Raw genomic sequence first — 27,943 nt, 5'->3', positions numbered from 1 at the left:
AGGGTATACATTTTGTCCCTGGTTAGTGAAGTTTCTGTCTGCTTCATGGTGCTATGTCCTGAACTGCTTTTTTCTGTCACACTCTTCTGCCATGTTATTCTGCCTTACCACAGACCATGGCAACAGAGAAAGCCATGTATGAACTGAGACCTCTGAAACTGTGAGCCCAGTAAATCTTAGTTTTATACATGGTTGTTGTCAGGGTCACAGTAGTGAAATAGCCAGCTAAACTAATCACATCAACATGGTCAACTTAGAGGTGGTTGGTGCCTTGAATTTCTTAATTTTTCCAGTATTATAGGGAGATTCATGAGAGAAATGAAAAAGATCTGGGGAAAAATGAGTGAAGTGTTCTTGCAAATGTTCCTGGGAAACTCACTCACTTTCTCTCAGCTTTGATTTTTTCACATCCAGGTGGAGGGAATGATTCAAAGTTGGCAGGATTTCAGAAACAGTCCATGCACATGAGAAAATGATACAGAAAACTATACTTGCTTCATATTCCTACTCAAAGACAACTAGTGAAACTGTGGCACACACCTGTTGTCCCAACCACTCTGGAGGCTGAGGCAGGAGAATCATAAATTCAAGGTCATTATAGGAAACATGGCAATACCTTGCCTAAAAAAAGAAAAGGATAATTTCTTTAATATGTACAATACTTCAAGAAAATTCAAAATGAACTCTAAATTCCCCTTTCTAATGTTCCACAGTCTGGCTGGGCACAAATTAACGAAGCCACCACAAAGCCTTGTGGGTTCAAACAGCAAATCTTTATTTCTGAACTCTCACCAGCACTCTACACACACTTCCCAGGAACACACTCCCTCCACAGGGCTCCAGGTGTCCGATTCTCTCTGAACCTTGTGGGAACTCAAGGGGAACTCCAAAGTAGCAAGCGCCAGAGGCAGTAGGATCTGCCATAATCCCAGATCAGCCCTAATCCCAGAGCAGGGTCATCTTTTAACCATTCCCTCTAGCAAAATGCCAGGTATCTTTCTGACTAAACTGTGGCTCTCAACACTAATATCCCATTTATTTTCACTTCTGTGCCTTTGGATGTCTTAGAATAAGAGCTTCCCTCTAACTGCCAGTGATGGACCATATTCCAGTCTGATTTCAAGGGATTCTAATCATTGGTTCCTAAATTAGAAGCAGAGTTCAATATTTTCAAAATAACAATATAAATTCTCTTGTTTCTCCTCCCAGAGTTTTTGGCAATATGACATCCAATGTCATGAAAAGTATGGGAAAATGTGGGGGTGAGTATTTTGGAAATGTCTCTTGGGTAGACTTGTTGGATGAGGCACTCCAGGGCAAGAGGACAATGCCAGCCCAGAGCTATTACTGGTAATTAATTATCATAAAGCTTTTAGATGTTCCTCCTCCTGCCAAGGGTCCCATATTTCACCAGGTGTCAAGGTTCATGGCCAAGAATGTCATACTTTTGACTTTTTCTCAGTCTCTGATAACCCAAAAACTCTTGGCCTCACCTTCTCTCCAGTGCCCAGCCTCTACTCCCTTTCCCATTTTTTTCTTCATTAGGAGCCTTTAATACTGCATAGGAGGCATTAAGTCTGACATTCCTAAAATGTACACCATGCATGGCTTAATCTCCTTTCAAGATTGCCACATTGAATAAAAGTGATGTTTATATAAATTTGAGGGTTATTATGTACATTTGAAAGAAAAGCTGAGAAAGAGATGAACAGATTGGGAAATGAGTTGACCTCTGCTTTCTTTTATTCTATCTTTCTCTGCAAGTGTAAAATCTTGGGGATTTCATTTGTTTTTCCCTGTCAATTAGGAGTTTTCACTAGAAGTGTACACAGGGATTTCTCTGCCTACCTCATTCTACTGACTTTAAAGAATGGATGGCCAGTTCATTTTAAACCACTGTGTTCCCATGGGATTATGTACTTCATAATCTGATAGAGTGAAATCAGCTAATTTCAGTAGCCATTTTCTTAATAAAGCTTGGTGAAAACAGCTCCAGAGGTATTATTGTAGTTCTTGTGTACTATAAGCAAATGGGAGAAGGCTTTGCGTCTTCCTCCCTCTTCATCTTCTCTCATCAAGTCCTCAAAACAGCAGAGCTGGCCACATCATCCTACCTAACTGGCATGGTTCATAAAGGCCATGTTGTTGAGTGGAAAGAGCACACAGGGCTGAGTCCCCACTGATACAACCCCAGCCATCTCTTGTATCTTAAGCACTTGTAAGAACTTAATAATTTACTTGTCTATTTTTCTCTAATTTAATATACTTCCACATCAGAAGAAACAATTAAAGCATAAAAAGAGAACCTTCAGAAGTGGATAAAATCTTTGCCCCCTGCACTTCATTTATGGTGTTACTATTCACAATATACAAACAACTTAATAAGCTTAACACCAAAAAACCAAATAACCCAATCAATAAATGGGCAAAAGAACTGAGCAGACCCTTCTCAAAAGAAGAAATAAATATTATCAATTAATATATGAAAAAATGTTCAACATATCTTACAACTAGAGAAGTGCAGATTAAAACTTCACTGATTATGAAATATTTTTAAATACAAAATTACTGGAGAATGAGAAAACATGTATGCACCATTTAGACATCTCCGACCAGGGTCTTCTAAGAAAGAATTTTTTTCATCTTTAAATATCTCTTCCCTGTTTCAGTTACATGACTTTCATTTTATATAGCCAGAATCTCGTTGTGTGTCATCACCTACCTTGAACTTGTATCTAGTGTCACTGTGCATTCTACAGTCAGGCATATGGATTATGGAATATCAGTTTGGATTCCTGGGTGTTGCTCTAACTGAAGAATATGGCTTAGTAGGTTTAATGAGCTCTTCTTTCCCAACACAGATTTTATGATGGTCAACAGCCTGTTTTGGTTATTACGGATCCAGAGATGATCAAAACAGTGCTGGTAAAAAAATATTATTCTGTTTTTACAAATCTACTGGTAAGCATTCAGTTTTATAAATTTCTTTTTTTTAATTAATTTTTTAAAAATAAATGACAGCAGAATGCATTACAATTCTTATCACACATATATAACACAATTTTTCATATCTATGGTTGTATATAAAGTATGTCCACACCAATTCATGTCTTCACACATGTACTTTGGATAATGATGTGTATCACATTCCATCATTTTTGCTAACCCCCACCCCTTTTCTTTCCTTCCAACCCCTCTGCTCTATCTAGAGTTCATCCATTCCTCCCATTCTCCCCCTCCCTAACCCACTATGAATCAGCTTTCTTATATCAGAGAAAATATTCGAGCATTTGTTTTTTGGGGGATTGGCTAACTTCACATAGCATTATCTTCTCCAATGCCCTCCATTTACCTACAAACGCCATGATTGCATTCTCTTTTATTGTGGAGTAAAATTTCATTGGGTATATATTTCCCACTCCCCTTTTTATCCATTCATCCACTGAAGAGCATATAGGTTGGTTCCACAGTTTTGCTATTGTGAATTGTGCTGCTATAAAACACTGATGTGGCTGTGTCTCTGTAGTATGCTGATTTTAAGTCCTTTGGGTATAGAACAAGGGGAGGGATAGCTGGGTCAAATGATGGTTCCATTTCCAGATTTCCAAGGAATCTCCATACTACATACCATATTGGCTGCATCAATTTGCAATCCCACCAACAATGTATGAGTATGCCATTGTTTCCCTATGCTCTCCAACATTTATTGTTGTTTATCTTCATAATAATTGCCATTCTGACTGGAGTGACATGATAATGATTTTGATTTGCATTTCTCTGATTGCTAGAGATGATGAATAGTTTTTCATATATTTGTTGATTGAGTGTATGTCATTTTCTGTGAGGTGAATGTTCAGGTCATCTTAAAAAATACAAATATTTATTGATTAAATTTGTGTCTTGGAGTAATCACAGCTTCACAGAAATTTTCTCCAAAACTGTTCAGGAAGGTTTCATATAACTTTTCTTCTGTTTTTCCCAATTGACATACTTTGAATAGCATATTAATTATCTCTGAATGTAGTCTATTCCTGTTACTACAGTAACCAGAAATTGAAATCGATACAATCCACAGAACTTTTTTAAATTTAACCAGTTTTATTTGCCCATGTACATGTGTGCCTATGTACATTTGGACAAAGTTGCTGCTGTGGATAAATCCATATGATCATCAGCTTTATTAGGATTCAGTGTTCCCCAAGGCTCCCTCTTGCTAGTCTTTTCAAGTCCTGATGGATCACTTGTCTTTTCCTGTTAACAGGGTCTCCATAAGAGCAAACATTGTCTTTTATGGGGGAGGCTAATACATGAAAAATTTTGCCTCTGATTTCTATGTTGTTCTTATTTCTCTCCTAAAAGTTATAGACTTTACAATTTACATAAAAACCTATGATCTGAGTCATGCTCATTGTAAAACATGGTGAGAGTTCATTTCTTGTTGTTGTCTTGTTTTGTTGGCCTGTGGCTTTCCAGTTGTTTCAGTACCATCTTTAGAAAATCTGTCCTCCCTCTATTCATCCTGTTTTCACCATTGTCAAACATTTATTTTGGCTGATAGGGTGTGTCTATTTCTCACTCTGTTTTATTTTAGTTGTGCCTGTGCTCTTCTCTCCATTGTGTTTTTTCTTGCAATGCGTCTCATTACCATTTTAAGTACCTACCTTGGGGGATGGTGACAATGTTAATAAAGCAAAGGAAAAAATATGCTATAATCTTGGGGCCAGGGTTGTGTGGCTCAGTGGTAGAGTGCTTGCCTAACATGAGTAAAGTGCTGCGTTCAGTCCCCTGCACCACATATAAAAACAAAAACAAAAAATCTTTATTGTGTCCATCTACAACTATATATATATATATATATATGTATATATATATATATATATATATATATATATATATATATATATTAAACCAAGAAATTACCATCTTAACTTTTCTATTCATGCATTTACCCCTCAGTTCAAAAACATGTAACACCCCATTTGGGGGATTCTCTAGTAGTATTATCAGAACAGGGCCGACTAGTGGCCTCTCTCAGTGGGTTTTATATTAATGACCTGGTCTTTGCCTCTGGCTTCTTGGTTTTTCTGATTACTTCATAGCCTCAGAATGCTGAGCTGACTTCTCAAACTCCTGTCTCCTGATGTGTTAAGTTAGCATTAGAGACTACCATACAGTTTAACTCCTAATTTTCTGTTATGTTTGTTAACCTGCTAAGACTGACTCAGTTTGTCTGTTTCACTCCCACTTTATTTATTTATTTATTGAGAGAGAGAGAGAGAGAGAGAGAGAGAGAGAGAGAGAGAGAGAGATTTTTAATATTTATTTTTTTAGTTTTCGGCAGAAACAACATCTTTGTTTGTATGTGGTGCTAAGGATCGAATCTGGGCCTCATGCATGCCAGGGGAGCGAGCTACCACTTGAGCCACATCCCCAGCTCTCCCACTTTATTTATGTTGGTCCTTTAATTTTTCATACAAATTCAGAATAAGCTTGTCTGTGAAAACTCATTTGGTGAGATTTTGATAAGAATTCAATCAAATCTATAGATTAATTTAAAGAAAATCTGTGTCTTTCCTGGGTTAAATCTTTCAATCCATGTCATGCTTCTCCATTTCTTGAGATTTTCTTTAATATCTTTGATCAACATTTTATAGTTTCCAGCATAGCAATCCTGTACTTGTTTTTATATCTGTTCCTAATGTGTTTCATTTTCTTTGGAGTGACAGTGAATAGTATTGTGTTTTTAATGTTTTTTTGATTCACCATTTCACCAATAAATGTTATGTTAGCTGAAGGTCTTAGTTGTTGGTGTTGGGTTTTTAAGTATATAGAGTCTCTTTCAGATTGAAGAAGTTTTTTTTTTTCTTCCTAGTGTTTTGAGCTTTCATCATGAACGAACACTGCATGTATACCTTTATAAACAAAACATAGTGTTGAAAGCTGAATGACAGCTTTGAGCAGGTTGAATTGAAAGGCCAGTGTCAAGATGGGAAACATAATTATCTTTTCCTTTCTTTCTGTCCCGCCATGTATGTGTAGTGGGGGATGATTCAAAAGAAAGGACTTCCACATAATTGCATTATTTTTTCAGAATTGAGAAGAAGTTCCTAATCTTTTAAGTTATTAGCTACTATTTTTAAGTGGCTATATCTTGGCATCCCTTGCAAGATATTTATGCTGTATGTATACGGAAAAGCATAAATGGTCTGGGCAACCTAGTTTTCTAAGGTTATCTGAAAGACTGTCATCAATCATTTTTTTTTCCTGTGCTGTCTGTGTAGGCTGCCCTAGGTCATAATGCTCTCTGTCTCCTAGGAGAACAGTTTACCTCCCATGAGGGGCCTTTGTATTTACACAGCAGCTGGAATATAAATACTGAACACACATCTGGTGGCTGGGTACCCCCTCTACCCTCACAAGAGAAGAGGAATTTGGGATAAAAGTTTATGGAGCATCTAGCACAGGGCCTTCCCTCTAGTAGACACTCAGTAAATAACTGATTAAAAAAACTGATGCCTGTTTAACAAGTTTTCTGCAATGTGGAGACTTACAAAACATACCTTATATAAAATGTCTTTTTCTTTGTGAACTTCAGGTAGTTTTGCCATTGGGATTTATGAAAAAAGCTCTTTTTGCGGCATGGGATGAAGAGTGGAAGAGACTTCGAGTCTTGCTATTGCCAGTTTTCTCTAGTGGGAAACTCAAGGAGGTAATAAAAACTAAGAGGACTTTAGTTAGAAACTAAAATAAGGATTTGGGGATGGGACATACGTGAGAACATCATTGTTTTCCAAAGAATATTCAGTTAAGTTTGAAATTCCTAATTAAAAAAAACTAAAAGTAAATATCAGAAAGATCATTAGAGTAGAAGGAAGAGAACAGAGGGAAGGAAAGAGGAGAGAAAAGGGAAGTATTGGAACTGAGTTAGAACAAATTATTTTTCCATGCTTTTATAATTATGTCAAACAGAAACATTGTTATGTATAAATAAAAATAACTAATTAATAATTTCAAATCACCTTTTGTCTTTATGTCTTAAAAGAGATATTATTTGATTCATTATAAATATCTCATACTTTATAATCCTGGGAAAACCAGAGCCTGGGGACTCGATTCACCTTTAACTGTGGGTGGAGTTGTGTTTGTGCTTAGATGTTCCCCATCATTAACCAATATGGAAACACATTGGTGAACTGCCTGAGCCAGGAAGTGAAAAAAGGCGAGCCTGTCACTGTGAAGGAGTAAGTAGCAGCCAGCTCTGGGGTTCTGAGCTGTTTTAAGACCTTCCAGCAGCCTTCCAGGGAACTGAAATTACCACTCTTGAGCTACTCCCCTGACCAGACAAAAGTAAGTGTGGGGGTATCAAAACCAATATGTGCCACCCAAGGAGAAGAGGCTCCTAGGATGAGGCAGGGTGCTGAGACATCTGTGTACAAAAATAGAATTAGTTTATCTGCTTGATCATCAATGTGGATATTATGTAAGTCAAAACACATGTTTTACAATGAAGAACATGATCACTCAGAAGTTGAGGGTAGAGCCTAGGAAATGTTGGATGGGGGTAAGTTTCCAGAACCTATTGAGAAGGGATAGAAAGATATAACCCAGGGCTAGGGTTGTAGTTCAGTGGCAGAACACTTGCCTAGCATGTGTAATGCACTGTGTTCTATCCTCAGCACCACATAAAAATAAACTGATAAAATAAAGGCATGCTGTCCTCTACAACTAAAAATAAATTATTTAAAAAATAAAAATACAATGCAAGCTATGGAACAACAACTCTATTCATGGTTGCACTGAGAATATCAGCAAAATACGAAATATGAAATATTCTCTTCACTTCTTCATCCAGTCTCAACAGAGATAAGGTCCTGAAAGGATATAGATTACAACTACCATATCATTTGTTGTAAAAAATGGTTTATTTTGATCCATGAACAACCACTGATATTGTCATAAAAAATCTGAGAGAATACGTTCACCAAGTCGTGAGCACATCCAAGTACATTTTGAGGAGATTTTCAATGTTTTAACTGAGGATATTCTTTCTCATTTTCTTTTGCGAGATTCTGTCCTTGGGCCACTTTAGGTCCTGGAGTTCAGGACCTCTCAGGAGCTGTAGCAGTGGGTGCAGAGAAGGGGAGATGATATTTCGTCCTCTCAGAACTGAGTGTTGCTGGTATATGATGTGCTAGAGAGGAATCAGCTTTGGGCACAGACTGTGCTTAGGCAGGACCTAGGTCAAGGTCACCTATCTTGGATCCCCTACCAGGAGTCAATTATACCACCCTGGTCCTGCTGAAGCTCCATATTTAATCATCTTTTATCGTCTTCACTCCACTAACTGATGTAATTTGTCTGATTAAGGGTGTCTGTCTCTCTGTGACTGATCTCCTTGAGCTCACGACCCTAGTGTCCCTAACTCCTCTGGCACAGGGGCAGCTGCCTCATGGTATTTGATAGGAGCATGGACTTAGCCATTTTATCAACAGATATTTCTGAAAGTGTTTGAATGTGCTCATATCACTTCTTCCAGCATGTGTAGTAGGAGAGTAAAGCAATACATATTAAAATTTTACATTTCTATCTTTACTCAGAATGTTTGGGAGCTACATCATGGATGTGATCATTAGCACCTCTTTTGGAGTTAATATCAATTCCCTCAACAATCCACAAGATCCATTTGTGAAAAAAGCCAAGAACATCCTTGGTTCAGAATTTCTCCATCCGTTTTTTCTTATAATTAGTATGTGGATTATCATTTATTTTTTTTAAATAACAACTTTATTAAGATATTATTTACATACTATATGATTCCTTAAAATGTAAAATTCCATAATTTTTAGCATGTTAAATCACCATTGTCAAAATCAGAAAACTCATTATTTTTTAACTGTCAGCTTTCAAAATCATTTACTCTAAACAAACACTACTCTATTTTTTATCTCTTTAGCTTTTCATATGATGTATACATTATAAAAATGGAGACATGTAATATGTGGTCTTTTGAGATGCAAAGTGATATCATTTAGCATTCTGTTTCTAAGTGAAATATATATCAGTACTTCATGTTTATGGCCAAATAATATTCCATTGTATAGATATACTACAATTTAGTTATCTTTTCATCATTTGATAGACATTTATGTTATTTCCACCTTTTGGCTATTATGAATGGTGCTGTTATGAACATTAGTGTGAAACTTGTTTGTGAACTCTGGTTTTCAATTTCATCTGAGTACATACTCAGGAGTGAAATTTCTGCCTTACAAAGTACTTTTGTCAGTGTTTTCCATAATAACTGTACCATTTAATATTCTTACCAAAAATGTATGAAGTTTCCAATTACTTCACTTATTTCCTAACACTTCCTGTTTCCATCTTTTATTTCAGACGTTTTAGTAGATGTGAGATGGCATCTTATGTGGTTTTGATTTGCATTTTCCTGTTTGTTACTGATAACAAGCAATGTTAATCACTTTTTATTTGTTCTTGTTAGATATGCATGACGTATCTATAAAAACATAAAGTATACCTTATTCTAATTAGGATCCCAGGCTTGTGTATGTACATGATGTGGAGATTCACTATGAGGTGTTCATTTATGTACACAGGAAAGACAAGTCAGATTCACTATTTTTAAGATTAACTATGTATATCTTTTGCCCACAATTACCTGAAGCATTTGTCTTTTTGTTTTGAAGTTTAAAAATTTTACTGGTGTGAGTCTGTACCATGTACAATAAGAGGGAGGAAATCTTGAGCTCCATTTGTGTACAATGTGTCAAAATGCATTCTACTATCATGTATAACTAATTGGAACAAATTAAAAATAAAAGAAAAAAATGATTTTTAAATAATTTAATTGAAAAAATACTTTTTCATATATTCTTTACATAGTTTCTTACCAGATTATGATTTGCTTTTTATTCTTTAATTTTTATTGTTGGTTGTTCAAAACATTACATAGTTCTTGACATATCATACTTCACAGGTTTATTCAAGTGGCTTATAAACTCCCATTTTTTACCCCGTTACAGATTGCAGCATCACATAGGTTACACATCCACTGTTTTACATTTTGCTATACTCGTGTCTGTTGCATTCTGCTGCCTTTCCTATCCTCTACTATCCCCCATCACCTCCCCTCCCATCTTCTCTCTCTACCATATCTACTGTAATTTATTTCTCCCCCTTTTTTCCCCTTTCCCCTCACTTCTTCTTGTGTGTAATTTTGTATAACCATGAGGGTCTCCTTCCATTTCCATGCAATTTCTCTTCTCTTACATTTTCCCTCCCACCTCTCACCCCTGTTTAATGTTAATCTTCTTCTCATGCTCTTTCTCCCAACTCTGTTCTTTGTTACTCTCCTTATACCAAAGAAAATATTTGGCATTTGTTTTTTAGGGATTAGCCAGCTTCACTTACCATAATCTGTTCTAATGCCATCCATTTCACTTCAAATTCTATGATTTTGTCATTTTTTAATGCAGAGTAATACTCCATTGTGTATAAATGCCACAATTTTTTATCCATTGAAGGGCATCTAGGTTTGTTCCACAGTCTTGCTTGTGAATTGTGCTGCTATTAACATCAATGTAGCAGTGTTCCTGTAGCATGCTCTTTTTATGTCTTTAGGGAATAGACCAAGAAGGGGAATAGCTGGGTCAAATGGTGGTTCCATTCCCGGCTTTCCAAAAAATCTTCATACTGCTTTCCAAATTGGATGCACCAATTTGCAGTCCCACCAGCAATGTACAAGTGTATCCTTTTCCCCACATCCTCACCAGCACTTGTTGTTTGACTTCATAATGGCTGCCAATCTTACTGGAGTAAGATGGTATCTTAGAGTGGTTTTGATTCGCATTTCTCTGACTGCTAGAGATGGTGAGCATTTTTTCATGTACTTATTAATTGATTGTATGTCCTCCTGTGAGAAGTGTCTGTTCAGGTCCTTGGCCCATTTGTTGATTGCATTATTTGATATTTATTGTCTAATTTTTTGAGTTCTTTGTATACTCTGGATATTAGGGCTCTATCTGAAGTGTGGGGAGTAAATATTGGTTCCCAGGATGTACACTCCATATTTACCTCTATTATTGTTTCTTTTTCTAAGATAAAACTTTTTACTTTGAGTAAGTCCCATTTGTTTATTCTAGTTATTAACTCTTGTGCTATGGGTGTCCTATTGAGGAATTTGGAGCCCGACTCCACAGTACGTAGATCTTAGCCAACTTTTTCTTGTATCAGACGCCATGTCTCTGATTTGATATCAATCTACTTGATCCATTTTGAGTTAACTTTTGTGCATGGCGAGAGAAAGGGATTTAGTTTCATTTTGTTTCATATGGATTTCCAGCTTTCCCAGCACCATTTGTTGAAGATGCTATCCTTCCTCCATTGCATGCTTTTAGCCTCTTTATCAAATATAAGATAGTTTTAGATTTGTGGATTGGTTTCTGTGTCCTCTAATCCGTACCATTGGTCCACCGTCTGTTTTGGTACCAGTATCATGCTGTTTTTGTTACTATTGCTCTGTAGTATAGTTTGATGTCTGGTATCGCCATACTGCCTGATTCACACTTCCTGCTTAGAGTTCTTTTTGCTATTCTTGGTGTTTTGTTTTTCCATATGAATTTCATAATTGCTTTATTTATTTCTGCAAAAACGCTGTTGGGATTTTGATTGGCATTGCATTAAACCTATAAAGAACTTTAGGTAATATCGCCATTTTGATGATGTTAGTTCTGCCTATCCATTAACAGGGTATATTTTTACATCTTCTAAGATCTTCTTCTATTTCTCAATTTAGGGTTCTGTAGTTTTCATTGTAAAGTCTTTCACCTCTTTTGTTAGGTTGATTCCCAAGTATTTTTTTTTTTTTTGAGGATACTGTGAATGGAGAGGTTGTCCTCATTTCCATTTCAGAAGATTTGTAGCTGATATACATAAATTGGTGAGTTTAAGCCATTGACATTTAGGGTTATTATTGAGACATTGGTTGTTCTTCGAGCCATATTTGTTTATTTATATTACTAAACATGGTTTGTTTTCCTCTTTGATTATTTTTCCATCCTTTACTATAATACCTCCTACTGTTGGTTTTCATTGTTATTTTCCATTTACTTTTACTGTAATGTTTTGCCGAGGATGTTTTGGAGAGATGGTTTTCTATCTGCAAATTCTTTTAACTTTTGTATATGGTGGAAGGTTTTAATTTCATCTTTCATCCTGAAGCTTAATTTCGCTGAATACACAATTCTTATTTGAAACCATTTTCTTTCAGTGTTTGAAATATGTTATTCCAGGATCTTCTAGCTTTCAGAGTCTGTGTTGAAAGATCACCTGTTATCCTGATTGGTTTACCCCTAAATATAATCTGCTTTCTTTCTCTTGTAGCTTTTAAAATTTTCTCCTTATTCTGTATGTTGGGCATCTTTATTATAATGTGTCTAGGTGTGGATCTCTAATGATTTTGCACATTTGGCGTCCTGTAGGCTTTTAGGATTTGAGATTCTGTCTCATTTTTCAAGTCTGGAAAGTTGTCTCATATTATTTTGTTGAACAGATTGCTCATTCCTTTGGTTTGGACTTCTATACCTTCCTGTATCCCAATGACTCTTAAGTTTGGTCTCTTTATGTTATCCCATATTTCTTGGATATTCTGCTCATGGTTTCTTAATAACCTTGCTGAGCTGTCTATGTTCTTTTCAAGTTGAAATACTTTGTCTTCCATTGTCTGATATTCTATCTTCTAAGTGTTCTACTCTCCTAGTAGTATTCTCAATTGAGTTTTTAAGTTGGTTCATTGCTTCCTGCATTTATAGAATTTTTATTTGTTTGTTTTTTATAACCTCTATCTCCCTGTATAGTTGATCTTGTGTTTCTTGGATTTGTTTATGTAATTCATTGTGGAAGTGATCTTTCATTGTCTGATTTTGCTGTCTAATGTCTTCCTTGAGACTCCAGATCATCTGAAGCATGTATATCCTGAATTCTTTATGTGACATTTCATCTGCTGCAGATATTACCTCTTTTAACGTTGACTTGACTTGCATTGCTTGTTGTCCTTTCTTCCCTTGTCTTTTCATACTGTTTACATTTCTTTCTGCTTCGTGAAACTGTTGTGTTATTGAATTTTTCCCCTATATATTTATATTGCTCTTGTATAGTTGCAAAGTCTCCCTCGCAGGAATGGGCGGCTGTGCCCCTCCTCCAATTGGGGCAATGTGTCTACCACACTGGCAGGCCGCTGGGCCTGTTCTGCCAGTCAGTAGCAGGTCTGCCTACCAGGCAGGTGTGGGCATTGCTCTGTCTCTCTGCAGGCCGCTGGGCCTGTTTTGCAGGTGGGTCACAGGCCCACCTACCTTGCAGGCACATTTGGTGGCTCTGCCCCTCCACGGGCCGCTGGGACTGTTCTGTCGGTGGTCACAGTTCTGCCTACCTTACCGGATTATGATTTGTAACATGTTTTTCCCATTCTATAGATACCTTTTTACTTTCTTGATAGTTTCTATTGAAGCACAAAGTTTTTAGTTTTTTGCAGTTTATTCCTATCATGGGAGGTACTACATATCCTAATCATTACAATGAATAAGCTGGATTTCAAAATATTAAAATGTATTAATCTCAACGCTGTAGTGTTCACAAAAGAAAAGCAATTGACATAGATGCAATGAATTTGATGCCATTTATATAAATGTTAAAAACTCAACAGGTCTTGGAAACTTAATATTTAAATGATATATGATTTATGTAATTTTCTTTTATTGTTTGTGCTTTAAGTATCAAATCTAAGCATTGATAGAAACTACATGAACGTACACACTTTTTATGGTTTACTACTAAAAATTGTAGCTTAGCTCTTATATTTAGGTTGCCCAACCTTATTAATTCAAGTTTCACATACAGGACCAGGTGAGGTCAACATGTTATTCTTTTGAATGTGGCTATCCAGTTCTCTCATCACCATTTTTGGTGTCTGCTCCATTTAATGGCCATGGCACCTTTCTCAAAATTCCATGGGCCATAGACATGTGGGTTAATTTCTGGACTCTAAATCCTATTCCATTTATCTATATGTTTACCCATCTTCCAGGATCACATTTTATTTTTGCTTTGGAGTAGGTTTTAAAATCAAGAAAAGTGAGTCCTACAACTTTAGTCTAATTTTCCAACATCATTTTAGCTATTCTGTGTCCCCTTGAATTCTATGTGAATTTTAAATCCACTTGCCTATTCTTCAAAGAAGCCAGCTAAGATTCTGTTACAAATGCATTAGGTTCTGCAAAACAATTTCAATACTATTGCCATTTGGGTAATATTAAGTTTTCTGATCCACAAACCTGAGATGTTTTTCTAGTCATGTAGATCCTTTTTCTTATATTTCAACAGTATTTTGTAGTTATTATTCTGCTTGTCTTCCACTTGTGTTAAATTGATTCCTAAGTATTTTATTCTTTTTAATGACATTGAATATAGAATTATTTTTTTAACTTCTTAGTTTTTCTTTTGGGTTGCTTATTACAATATATAGAAATGTAGTTTAATTTTGTGTACTGATCTTACATATTGAAATGCTGGTGAACTTGTTATTACTTACAGTACTCCAAGAGAAGTGGTGAGAGAGAGAGATGCTTGTCATGTTCTTAATTTGGGGTGAAATATTAACCTACAAGTTTTCATAGATATCCTTTATCATGTTTACAAAATTTCATCTTTGTTCTAATTTGTTGAGAGTTTTATCACAAAAGAATGGTTTTGAGGATTATTTTTCTAGGAGCAGGGGTGGTTTTGATTTTTATCAAATGTTTTTTTCTGTATCAATTGAAACAATCCTCTGTGTTGAATTTTATTTCATGGATTTGGTGTATTACACAGCATTTTTTTTGTTGTCTTTGCTTTGTGTTAGTATTAGGGTAATACTAGCCTTTTAGAATATATTTAGAAATGCTATTTTAATTTTGGAAGTGTTTGTGAGTAATTGTTATTTGTACTTTATTTCATAGAATCTACTACTAAAACAATCCAGATCTGGGTTTGTATTTGTGAATAATTTTCTATTTCTAATGCAATCATGTTACATTCTACAAGCTTATTCAGGTTGTATATTTAATTCTCAATCAATTTCTATAGTTTATGCCTTAAGGATTTTCTGCACAAAAATATAAGAACAATCGAATTGTTAAAATTTTACTTAAAATCCATCTCCAATGTTAGTAATAATTTCTTCTTTTATTTCTCTTGCTATTCATTGCATTAATTTCTTTTTAATATTTATTTTATTTTTTAATTAACAAGTATGAGTTATGCAAAAAATGGGGTTCCATATGATGTCTCAACACATGTACACAGCATACACAAATGAAGTAGAGCCTTTCATTATTTACCTTCTGCCATAACCCTTCCCAACCTTCAATAATCACTATTATACATTCAGGTCAAATATTTTACCTTCCACATATGAGAAAGAACATGTGGTACTTGTATTAATATGTCTAGTTTAGTTCATAAGCTGAATGTCCTCTAATTCCATCTACTTTTTGCTACAAAACACAGGATTTCCTTCTTCTTTATGAATGAATGTTTCATTGGGCATATATGTATGTGTGTGTGTATGTATATTTCACATTATAATATATATTATAAATACATAAATTTTTATTATAATATATAAGAAATATATATATATATATATATATATATATATATATATATATATATATATATATCACTTTCTTTATCCATGCATTGATGGATACCTAGATTTAATGCACATCTCAAGTATTCAGAATAATATACAAATAAATCTGGATGTACAGATGTTCCAATCATTTAGATAAAAATAGATTTATATAAAGTATGTTTTATATATCTATAGAGTATTACATTTATAAATGATATATATTTCCATAATATAACAAATTTTAAAAACCTTAATGACCAAAACCCTCAAGTTATCCAGTTTAAAAATAGGAAAATGCTCCAAATAGTTATTTCTCAAAAAAAAAATACAAATGATTTAAAAATATATGAAAAAACTATTCAATATCACTTGGTGTCAGGGAAATGCCAATCAAAACTACAATAAGACATTATCTCACCCTGGTAAGAATGACCATTATAAAAAAGAGAAAGAATGAATGAAAAAATAACAAATGCTGGCTATATGTAGAGAAAAAGTTCTCTTACATATAGTAGGTGGAAATGTACACCATTCTGGAAAAGAGTGTGAAGATCCCCAAAATAAATGAAAGTAGATATACCTTCTGATCCAGATGCCCCTTTCTAGTACATATTGAGAGGAAATATCATCATATGAAACTGTTATCCCTTTGTATTTCTTGGTCAATTTGGCTAATGTTTTGGTGATTTTTATGACATTTTCAAAGGGGTAGGTGACTTATAGACACCTTTTGTTTTCGTCAATTTTATTTCTATTATATTTCATTTGTATCAACTTGGGTTTTTATGATTTTCTTCCTTATGCTTTCCTTTTGTTTAATTTCCTCTTTTCATCATTTTATGATTTAACTTAGACTATTGACTTGAGAACTCTCTTTTATAAAACCTATAAATCTGTAGCTATATGGTTATAAGCGCTGCTTTTGCTACTTCTCCTAAGTGTGATATAACATGTATTCACCTTAATTCACCTAAAAACAACTTCTAGTTGCCTTTGGATACCATCTTTCATGCTTGACAGTTGTATCTGGAAGTTTTATGGTTAATTTGCATTTTTGTCTGAGTTTCCTGATTTTCCATCTGTTATTGATTTCTGGTTTCATTTCTTGACAGCTGAAAAACATAGGCCAAATTGTACCTATGCTGCCTACTTTTCCTAGAATGCATAATTAATTATAGCACAGACTATGGACTGGTTTACCCAGAGACCCTATTTCATTACCCAAAAGTGTAAAGGGCCAGGGAATTTAATCCTCTTTCTTTGCTCTGTTCAGTGGCATTGATGGGGCCACTGATCCCCTGCTATGGTGGCTGCAACCCCATGTATGAAGTGGACTTGATCAGACATGAATCAGACACCAGGTACCGGCCACTCGGGGAATGGCTTCTGGTTGAGAAAACTGATGATTTTTCTCTTCTGTATTTTTTAGAAAATGATCAATGCTCCTGGGATGTTGTCTTTTCATCAAGGTTTCTCTTTATTTTTTCTTTCACTTTCTTTATAGTGCTATTTCCATTCCTTAGACCAGTGTTTCAAGCATTAAATGTCTGCAGGTTTTCAAAAAGTGCTCTGTATTTTTTTAAAAAATGCTGTAATGAGGATGAAACAAAAACGCCTAGAAGATAAAAAAAAGGTAAAACCTGGTGGTGGTAACATGACGATGTTCGCTTTCTGATCATTTATTTGCTGTTTACGTCTGACTTGTGCATATATAAATATACATGTAATTTTGTAAGTGGTGCTGGAGATTGAACCCAAGGCCTCATATATGGTAGGCAAATACTGTTATCACTGAGCTTTATTCCCCAGCCCCTCTGTACATCTTTTAAAATTGATGGAAAACTTTAAGATTTGCACTGGAGAATTTATATATTTTGGTTAGAATGAAGATCAAATTTAAAAAGGCAAACTGATAATGAGTAAGATTGAAAGTTTTTGATACAATAATAGACGTGATGTTATGTCTTGAAATAAATATCATTCAAATAAAAACCTTATCATTTCCCTCCCATTCAGCAAACTGTCAAAATAAAAATCCTATTTCAAAATGATTTTACTGTTAAAAGTATTCCCAAAATCTTATATTGGTGAACAATCATTACAATTCCAAGCCCTTTACATCTTAGTTTACACATTCTTCAAAGGAAGGTCCTAATGGGCACCTGGTCAAGTATGTGTATGTTAAATCTGAGTCTTGTCCTGTCCACAAACAGGCTATGCTCTTCAGTGACCATCAAGGTAATATGCTAACCTAGCTTTGCATTCTGCTTTGCCTGGAGTTCGGCACAAAAATGTCTCCAGGTAAGGGAGGCAGGACAGCCATCCCCAAGTGTCACGGAAGATTGAATAATGTACCTAATGGGTGGAAAATTTGATGATACACAAACAAAAGCTAGTAATCATCTTTAAAACTACCAAGTGTATTCAGTGTGACCATTGAATAAGAATTAAGGCAAACTAAAAAAATTGAATTACAGGACCACTTCCTTGGCAAGAAGGTGTGACAGGAGAAGGAGGCAAACCCAGCATTAGGGACAGCAAAGACCAACAGATATTGGACACCATAGCTGCATTTCTCTCAGGAAAATATCCTGTTTTCCATGGTTTATACATGCATGTATTGTTCACTGTTGGGTTGTGCAAGCCTAGCCAGACGTCTAGATTAAAAGGAGCAATATTCTAAGAAGGGAGGTGAAATGCTACATTCCAGTTTTACTTCTGACTTTATGACTGATTTTGTCATTTCCATTTCCATTTCTGCTTCCAGCACCGCATTGATTTTCTCTAGTTAATGATTGATTCCCAGAATTCCCAAGACAAGGAGTCCTACCAAGGTAAGAAAGAATGTTTCATGATCAATTGATAGTGAAATTAAAATGAGCAAATTATACTGAAAATATACACGTTTTCTAGAGAAAATAGATTTTCACCAAATTGCAGGAATATACACATTTGGATATTGCAAATGGTGCCCAAATGTACTGTCTAGAATCATACAGCTGTAAGAAGGCTAAAAAATTGAATGGAAACTAGGAGAAAGCATTTAAGTCTTGAAGTTAGTCTGTTTTCTTTTTACCATCAACATCAGAACAATCGCTGATTCGCAGCCGCATTCAGATTCACTGAATCAGAACCTCTGCCTGGATATTTGCATTTGTACATCTAATCAGGAGGATCACTGTCCCAGTAGTGGTGAGGGTAACTTGCAGTACTGAGTGAAAATGTGTTCCCTAGCATCATCTGATATTAAAATTAACTTTTCCCATGTAATTCACAAGAATGTTGTGGGGGAAACCTCTGATACTGTGTAAACATCCTATTCCTCAGCATACTTTTACCAATTAGTTTCATCATACATGGATTTTTTTTGATACAAAGCATTTGTATTATGATGCTTACAAACTTCTGTCTTTATCATTCTATCATCTACTGTACATTTATGAGTTGGTATTAGATTGTAAGAGAGTTCCATTCTTATTTATGTCACTATGATGTTATATACTATGAATTTATTCTTTTGCTATAATTTTTTATATTGATGGTCAAATTCTCTTGGGCTTAAGTCTTTTAACAACTTCTCCCTCCTCCTTCTGTTCCTCATCCCTCTCTTCTTTCTCATCTTATATTTTGATTGTTAAAATTGACTATATTTTATAGCAATTATAGTTTCATAACAAAACTGAGAAGAAGGCATAGAGATTGCCCATATTCATTTTTTCTCTAAATTAATATATTGCCCCCATTACAAACATCCCTCACCAAAATGATATATTCGCCATAATCAATGACAGATAAGTCACGTTACCCCTAAGTTCATAGGTTAACATAAGGGTTCTTGAGTTTGTAAATTCTATCAGTTTTGATACCTATATAATGATATATATATATCCACATTCTGGGAACATACACAGTATCGCTTATGTTTTCTCATATTGTTTTGAGAGAACATGCTGGCTTTCTGGTGCAAGAAACTCTAGGTTCCTTGTCTATTTCCTCTGATCATGGCTGGAATCACCCATTTATTCTAGAAGCCCTAGCTCCTTTAAGTGAGAGATGGTATTAGAAACCAAAATCTGGAAGTGTAATGTGACCATTACTACTTTAGTTTCTTCTAGATCCTTTGTCTGAAAGAAGATATGAAAATAAAATATATTTGTGCAGACGGAGAAATAGAAATATTTCTATGTGAGTTCATATACATGGTTGAAACAGTAATCCTCTCCCTGATTCCACTACAACCTTCTGTGTTGAAGGAAGTACTAAATATACATATTGTTCATACAGTAAGCACTGGACACGTGGCTGTGGAGCTTTTGGTATTTAGGTAATGCTACTGAAAAAGTGTACTTTCTATTGTTATTTAGATTTAATTTATTAAAATTTAAATTTAGATAGACACATATGGTTAGTGTCTACCAGATTGTACTGAAGAGTTGTAACTTAAGTTTACAATCCAATTTTATTTCAGTATCATTCGGTTTATGCCAGTAGTGGGGAAAACACGGTTTGGGTTTTCCCACAATAGCATCATAGAAAGCTTCTGTAAGCTAGAATTCCATGTAAATCTTTCTCACACTCATTTTGCATTAATTTTTTTTATGAATTACATGGTTGGAATGTATACCATGTTTCTTTCAGATATTTGAGTAACAAAAAGTCCTAATCATTTCTCCAATCAATGAGATGAATACTTGAATGTGACTTTTCAGGAGAAAAGTGAAGAGAAACAACACCTTCTATTACAAATGCTGTTTAATGATTATGAAGTTGAGCAAATAGAGGGGACATGTACTAGGGAAGATGACATTCAGCCCAAGATTGATAAGCAATGTTAATTCCATTCACTGAACCCCATCGTGCTATGGTTTCTGCCTAATTTCTTGTATGAACACATTCTTACTTGTGTGATTTTAATACCACTCATTAGACTCCGATTAATCACTACTCTTCTGGGTTTTTTTTTCTCTGTATAGTTTCTGCACACCCTGAGATAATCCGTTTTGAAGACTGGTGCCCCAGCTCTTCTATTACCTGATGATTCTTAGACTAGTTTGTGAACAGAGTTGACCACATCTCATGAAAGTTCAGATTTTAATTTGGTAGCTCTAGAGCAATTCTTGAGCTTCTGTGTTTCTAATAAGCTCCCTGAAGCTGTTGATGCTGCTGGTCCATGGACCACAATTTGTGTAGAAAAATTTCTCTGTGGCTCAGTATAGTTCTGTCAATCATGGCCTTTATTTTTCCTGCAAAGATGCAAGTGTTGCAAATGCTTTCAAGGTTTTTCTCTCTACATTCTCGATAGAGTAAGTTTATTTTTATCCAGGGGAAGAGTGCTACCCACTATTTATACCTAAATCACTTTCATGATATGCAAGGCATATTTGAAAAATACTGTGTCTGTTTGACATCCATACTGTCCCTTGAAACCACCCAGTTGTGTTCATGGTGGGGGAGGGGTGGCAGAATGAGGAACATTATGAATTGCTCTTCCAGTTTTTCCTCATGGGATTTTGGATCATCATTCTGATTTATGTTCATGTAAATGGTAAAGTGTGTATGGACCTGCTTAGCCTAAATTGTCTTTCCTCTCCTTTAAGGTCTATCTGATATAGAGATTGCAGTGCAGTCTATTATCTTTATTTTGGCTGGCTATCACACCACTAGTACCACTCTTTCATTTATTATGTATGTACTGGCCACCCACCCTGATGTCCAGAAGAAGCTTCAGCAGGAGGTTGATGAGACTTTGCCCAATAAGGTGAGTGAATGGCACATGGAGGGAAGAGAAGAGGTAAAATCTCTGGGCATCTCAGTGTGCCATTGGGAAGTTCTAAAATCATGATGGTTATTAAATGCTTTGTAAATGCTATGGAATTTTACCAATATGAGTTAATTGAGGAGCTCTGAAAACATCAGTGTACTGTGTCAATAGAATTTTAAGTAATTTCCAAACTTAATTTACAAAAATTTTTTTCTTGCCAGGCACCTGTTACATATGATGTACTATTTGAGATGAAGTATCTGGACATGGTGGTGAATGAAACTCTCAGATTATATCCAGCTGTTGAGAGAATTGTGAGAGTCTGTAAAAAAGATGTTGAACTCAATGGGGTGTTCATTCCCAAAGGAATAATCGTGGCTATACCAATATATAGTCTTCATCAAAACTCCATGTACTGGCCAGAAACTGAAAAGTTCTACCCTGAAAGGTATAGGGCTCTTGAGAAAGGAAATCCAGCCTCTTATTTTAAAATTTTCTTGTTTAGAAAAATTTTAAGAAGTCTTTTACAAAGTGGTAATTGTTTTAGGAAACAAACTTTAGAAAAAATAAATGACTATAGCCATTTCAGGCCTTGGAACATGAAGATAAGCCCTATCTATTATTAATGTAATAAATGTCAGTATGGACATTTTTATATAAATGTGTAGCTTTTAAGGGCAGAAATGCTATAACATTTCATTTGATGTTGAACTGTTTTTTATTTTATTTAATAGTAATCTGTAAACCTTTCTGCCACTTGACCACTCTCTTATATTAGGTGCTTACATTTTTTAATCGTTTTAGGGTTTTTGTCCTGGTCACTTTATCTCGTTGAATTTTCTACCAGCTTTAGGAAGCACTTCTATCTTCCATTGGAGTAAACATTGGTTTCTGGTTCCTCTAGCATATTTGTTAAATACAAGTTAAGAGCTGAGAACCCCCCCCGGCCCCCAGATGGTTTAAGCAGCCTCACTGCGGATGGAGAGAGCTCAGATTCTCTGAGTCTTGTCTCTAGAGTGTTCTGGACCAGCTTCTCATACTCTCCACAGTCGATGACTCTTTCAAAGCCAAGTAACGTGCCCCAAAGACACTTCAAATATTCATCCTTAAATATATCTTGACCTTGGTCTTCTGAAAATTTTTATCTAACCTCACAGTTTGCACTCTGAAAAGTTACTGTTTTCCTGTTGTTGTACTTAAGAGGAAAATAGAGAAAGTTTTCAGGGTAGTGTCTGGTGGGTCAGTTGGCATGGGATAAAGACTTCTCTTGGCCACTAAATTTATACTTCTTGATTAGAGTGACCTAGTCTTGTTGGTTATGAGTTCCTCCGTGCCAGTTTCCTCCAATTTCATCACTTCCAACTTTTGAACTTCACAGATAAAAAATCAGAGATCACACATCTTTTTGATTCACTGAGGTGTGATAAGATACTAAGTGCTTAAGTTGCATCAGGGACTAGTCCAGGATGAGGAAAATTACAAAGATGTATTGTATGGAGGACACTTGACATACACACAAGCATAATCTAAAGAAAGTACTTCAGAAAATGCTTTTAATGCTTCCTCATCTGCTCATCATCTGCCCAAATAACTGTTCACCAACCTCAGCAGACCCTCCACACACCACCACACCTTGCAATAGCTTTCATGTTACTTTGAATCACAATCACCTATAAGTTTTTCAAAATGTTCTCAAATATATAAGAATACATTTAAAAACAATCACAATGTCATTATAACTTTCTGCAAATCAACACTTTCTCCTTAACGCAATCCAATAACTAGGACTCAATTTGAGTAAAACCTGGGTTCAACATTCAAGGAATTATTTGTAACCTGATGAGACAGACTCAGAAGACAATGATGATATTCTATGGGGAGACAGGCAAAGACAGAAAGAGTAGGAGAATAAAGAAGAATGAGGAGGAGGTAGAGGAAGAGAGAAATTGGGAAGAGTAAGGAAGGGAGACAAGAAGATTGAGAAAAAAGGAGTATAGAGAAGAGAGGTAATTATAGTGGGAGCATTTTCTCCTTCTTAATCAATAAAAATATAAAACGCAGAAGTGGGAGTTGAGGCAAGAACTCACTTTATTCATTTATAAGCCCATTTTCTGATTTTTTCAGATTGCGTATGGATCACAATCATGAATATAATTTCAGTACTTAAAGACATATTTTCTGTTAAATAGCCTTCATCACATCTTAAGAAGACAGAGAGCTCCTCTAGTGTAACAGAATGAAAAAGTTCCTTAGGTTTCAATTCTTATAAGCAAAGTCACAGCAGGATTTCAATGACCATTCTACAAAAGAATCCTGTGTTTTGCTGCTTATGAGTGTTTAGGAGACAACCCCAATTATGTAGCTTTTATACATTTATGTCTTAATAACTTGTTTTTATTTACTATTGTGGAATCAGGTTCAGTAAGAAGAACAAGGTCAGCATCAATCCTTACGTATACATGCCCTTTGGAAATGGACCCAGAAACTGCATTGGCATGAGGTTTGCTCTCATGAACATGAAACTTGCTCTCATCAGATTACTGCAGAACTTCTCCTTCCATAATTGTAAGGAAACACAGGTCAGGACACTTTATGAAAAAGTAAGGTCTTGTGGGTAGTTTCTTTTATTTGAGAAACCTATTTAAAGAAAAGTATTTGTTCATTCAAATAATCTCTTTTGAGACACTTGTGCAATGTTAGGCGTCTTCAGTTTTGGAGCTCTATATCTGTGGCTTTATTAAAAACACCCAGAGTTTAAAGATGAAGTAGAGTCCATTGAGATTAGGTTGACATGCTTATGTGCAGTATTTTTGAACTTTATCAAAGTATAAACTCGATTTTAATTCAAATGAGGATGAGGCTGCTTTACATATTCAATTTTGAACTGTGAAAATCATGTTTTGATGATGTCTAGTGCTGTTTTTCTCAACAGAACTTATTGAAATTTTGTGGCAGTTTTTCTCAACTATTGTCTAAACATTGAAATAATATAGAATTTTAAAAATACAAGATATTTGGGTCATGTCTATAATTCTAAAATTACTTGCATAGAGTTTTACTCTAAAAGCTCCCTGTTGGTCTCATTCTCAGACAAAGTTGAGAAACATTAATATCAATTATTTCTTAAAGATAGGAAGGATTTATGCAGTTCAGTGTTTTTTTAATTGATCCAACCTTCCTGGAGTTCTCTTGCAGAAAAACTACTTTTACATTTCAATAGTAATTCTTTGAATCTTATTTTTCCATTTTCCTCATTCTATTCTCATTTTTCAACTTCTATTTCAATCCCCAAACTCCTCTAAGGAGTCCTCCCATCAATTAAAGACCTATTCATTCTTGTTTTTTGATATTGGTTACTCCAAACTTTTATGATCATCTAAGTTACCATTTTGTCCAAAAATCATCCCGTTTGGAGGCCCATTTTTTTCTGTATATTAACTACATCATTACCACTTAACTACATCATCTCATTTTTGCCCTTCATGAACTCTCAATGGTGACTTAGAGGGAAACTTGTTCATGGATGGATTCAAGAAATATTTAAAGAGAGACTTATCACTGATTTATACTACATGGCTGTCAATTTTTTGATTCTATAAATTTTTAAAATTTAACAAATTACACCTTTCTCTCTCTCCCCCCCCTCTCTCTCTCTCTCTCTCTCTCTCTCCCTCTCTCTCTCTCTCCCTCTCTCTCTCTCTGTCTCTCTCTTCCTCCATCTCTCCTAATCTAATGTCAACTTAATCTAATATTTGTGTTTCTCTCTATGCAGAAAATATTTGTAAACTATTTTCAATTTAAAAACAGTAATGTGTTACATTTATGGAACTATGTGGAATCTCTCCTATGAAGAATACACTGTTCATTGAGTCACAAAAAGCAAAGTTCTATATGGCTTATTTCTAGGGACTGATCATTTATTATGCAATTTTTTCCCATTTGTTCGTGTTCCATATGGAAAAGGAGGAGACAGAAGTGGTGATTATTTTATTTGAGAAGTCAGGGCAGTCAGGTAGCTACCCTCTAAGCAGGAAGCAACTTAATTCTCAGAAAAAGTAGGTCTCTAGTACATCTGAGATGGGGCAGGTACTTTCTCAAACTCCTAGTATTTTCCAGATTGGAACTTGTCAATCTCCATGACAATTGTCTTCCCTTCTCTCTCTTGGGTGTAGAAGATTACTCTATTGGAGGTACCCCCAACACCAAAAGAATTCCTCCATGAGAATGAGACTAAAGGGATACTCAAAACCTTGTAGGACTCAAATGTTCTCCTTTTGCACTACAAAGACAAAGAGAAACTTTAGGGGGAAAAAGCATCTTGTTCCCTCAAGGTCTTTTCTAACTTTAAACTTCATGGGTTCTATAAAGAGGCATGCCTGGACTTTTAGAATGGAAGGACTGCTCATAGAATTCAAATTATAAAACCTGGTCAAGGTTACCTATGTAAACCATCCATAAAGTAACCTGAACAAACATTCATGACGTTTGCTTTATTTAGCTTTACAAAAAAGTGTTTGAAATAATATTAAAAATCTAGTTTAAATTATTCAAATTCATCTATTTTGCTGATAATTTTTTATTTGTGTTGCTGGGGAACCAAGGGCATCACATATGCTAGGCAAATGTTCTACCACTCAGGCTCATCATCACCTGTTTTCCTAAAATTTAAAAAATAACACAAGCCAACATTATTTTATCTCAGCGATGGTAGAGAATATATGCTCATAAAATACTTCTTTGAATGGACAGAGGCATGTATGCTTTCATTCTATAATACTGTCCAAGCTTAAAGAATAAATGTAAGGAATCCCAGACACATGAGGCTGAAAGTAGTTTTTATATGTTTGTATAGCTTTATTGTCTGAAATGTACCTTTTCTGATTCTTTCTGTTGTTCGGGTTTCATTTACCACATCTAAATATACTTGTGTAATTTTTGCAGATTCCTCTGAAATTAAGCAAGACACCATTTCTTCAACCAGAAAAACCCATTGTTCTAAAGGTTGTGTTAAGAGATGAGCCTGGAAAGTAGAATCTAAATCTTTCTAAATTTCTCTGCTCTGTTCTTCAAAAAAGATGTATCTAAGAACAAAAAACATATTGATGTTCTCTGTGAATAAAAATTGGTATTGAAGATGGATTTATGAATGGAGGCTGCTCTTGAGTTACTAGGGATGCTGGACCTTTGCTGGGATTGTTCAGTGTCTGTGCACAGTATTATGTGTTGTGTGATGGAAAGAAGGTGACAATCTGTGTGCCAGATATAAAGACTCAGTCTCTCTAGTTTTTGGGGGATTCTATCCACCCACCTCTGCACCCTCACCTCTTCATATTGCCCTTATAAATTCTTAAACACTAATTCAGTAACTAAAAAAATCTGAGTACAATTTTTTATCATCAACTCTTTCTTTCAAAACATGCTTTACTTCACAGGTTTCTAATATTAATCAACACATTCTAATTTTGTGCTCCCTAAATAGTCTTTGCTGCCATGATGATAGAAAAGGTCTTTATGTATTTATCTTAATATTTTTAGAGCATCACTGAACTTCATATGTCTACCTTAAATGAGATTTATAGAGGGTTTCCATAATACTCTGAAGGATTATAGACACATACACAATGCTACTTGAATTCCTGCAACCAAGCTAATATAGTGAAGATATACATAAGCCACTTTATTCTGGGGATAGTCAAAGTACATCATGGATCTGGATTCTTGAAAATTCTTAGAGGTTTACCCATAATAACACTCTATACTTGGGCCAACTACAGGTGTAGTCATTGGGTGATAATACCTCTCCTCAACACTCTCCTCAGAGCCTTAGCTACATCCTTATTCCAGAGAGTATAAATCAGAGGATTCAGAGTGGGAGTAATGATGCTATAGAACACAGAACCAACTTTGTATTGCAGTGGAGTGTGCTGGCACCTGGGCCTCATGTATGAGAAGATGCAGGCCCCAAACCAGAGAGAGACCACAATGAAGTGGGAGATACAAGTGGCAAAAGCATTTCTCTTACTCCCAGCTGAATGCATCTCAATGACACTGTGCAGTATGAATCCATAGAATGTAGAAACCAGGATGATGGGGAGGAGGAGAAGCACGATGCTACAGATATACACTGTGGTGTCATAGACGGTGAAATCACCACTTACCCACTTCACAACAGCTGGATACTCACAGTAAAAATGGTATATTTTCCAAGATCCACAAAAGGGAAAATGTATCAAGATGACTGTGTGAATTAGCGAGTTCAGAGATGCCCCCAACCATGAGGTGATGGCCATCATCAGTACCACCTTCCTGCTCATGAGCACAGTGTAATGCAGAGGATGACAGATGGTAACATACCTGTCATAGGACATGAGAGCTAGCAGAAGACACTCAGCGCCACTCAGAGACAAATAGAGGAAGTTCTTGGTGGCACAGCCCAGGAAGGAGATGGACTTGCTTCCAGACAGGTAGTTCTTAGCCATCTTGGGGATGATTGTGCA

At 35.4% G+C, this 27,943-nt stretch overlaps 1 protein-coding gene and 1 long non-coding RNA gene across 2 annotated transcripts in view; both read left to right on the top strand.

Annotated features, from left to right (window-relative positions):
• The window catches only part of LOC144367659 (uncharacterized), a 108,175-nt gene that overhangs the window by 38,203 nt on the left and 42,029 nt on the right, over nt 1–27,943 (top strand). The window lies entirely within an intron of this gene.
• Nucleotides 117–26,585, top strand: LOC144367281 (cytochrome P450 3A4-like). The gene is made up of 8 exons (XM_078023009.1): nt 117–160; nt 2,862–2,925; nt 6,596–6,709; nt 17,812–17,923; nt 21,283–21,443; nt 21,668–21,894; nt 23,863–24,025; nt 26,388–26,585. Exons 1-8 carry the CDS (start codon nt 117–119, stop codon nt 26,475–26,477), a joined length of 975 nt encoding a protein of 324 aa, XP_077879135.1. The 3' UTR covers nt 26,478–26,585.

The sequence above is a fragment of the Ictidomys tridecemlineatus genome, chromosome 10 (genome assembly GCF_052094955.1).
Source record: "Ictidomys tridecemlineatus isolate mIctTri1 chromosome 10, mIctTri1.hap1, whole genome shotgun sequence".
Lineage (NCBI taxonomy): Eukaryota > Metazoa > Chordata > Mammalia > Rodentia > Sciuridae > Ictidomys > Ictidomys tridecemlineatus.
Note: the sequence above shows the minus strand (reverse complement) of the source record. Positions and strands in the feature narration are given on the sequence as shown.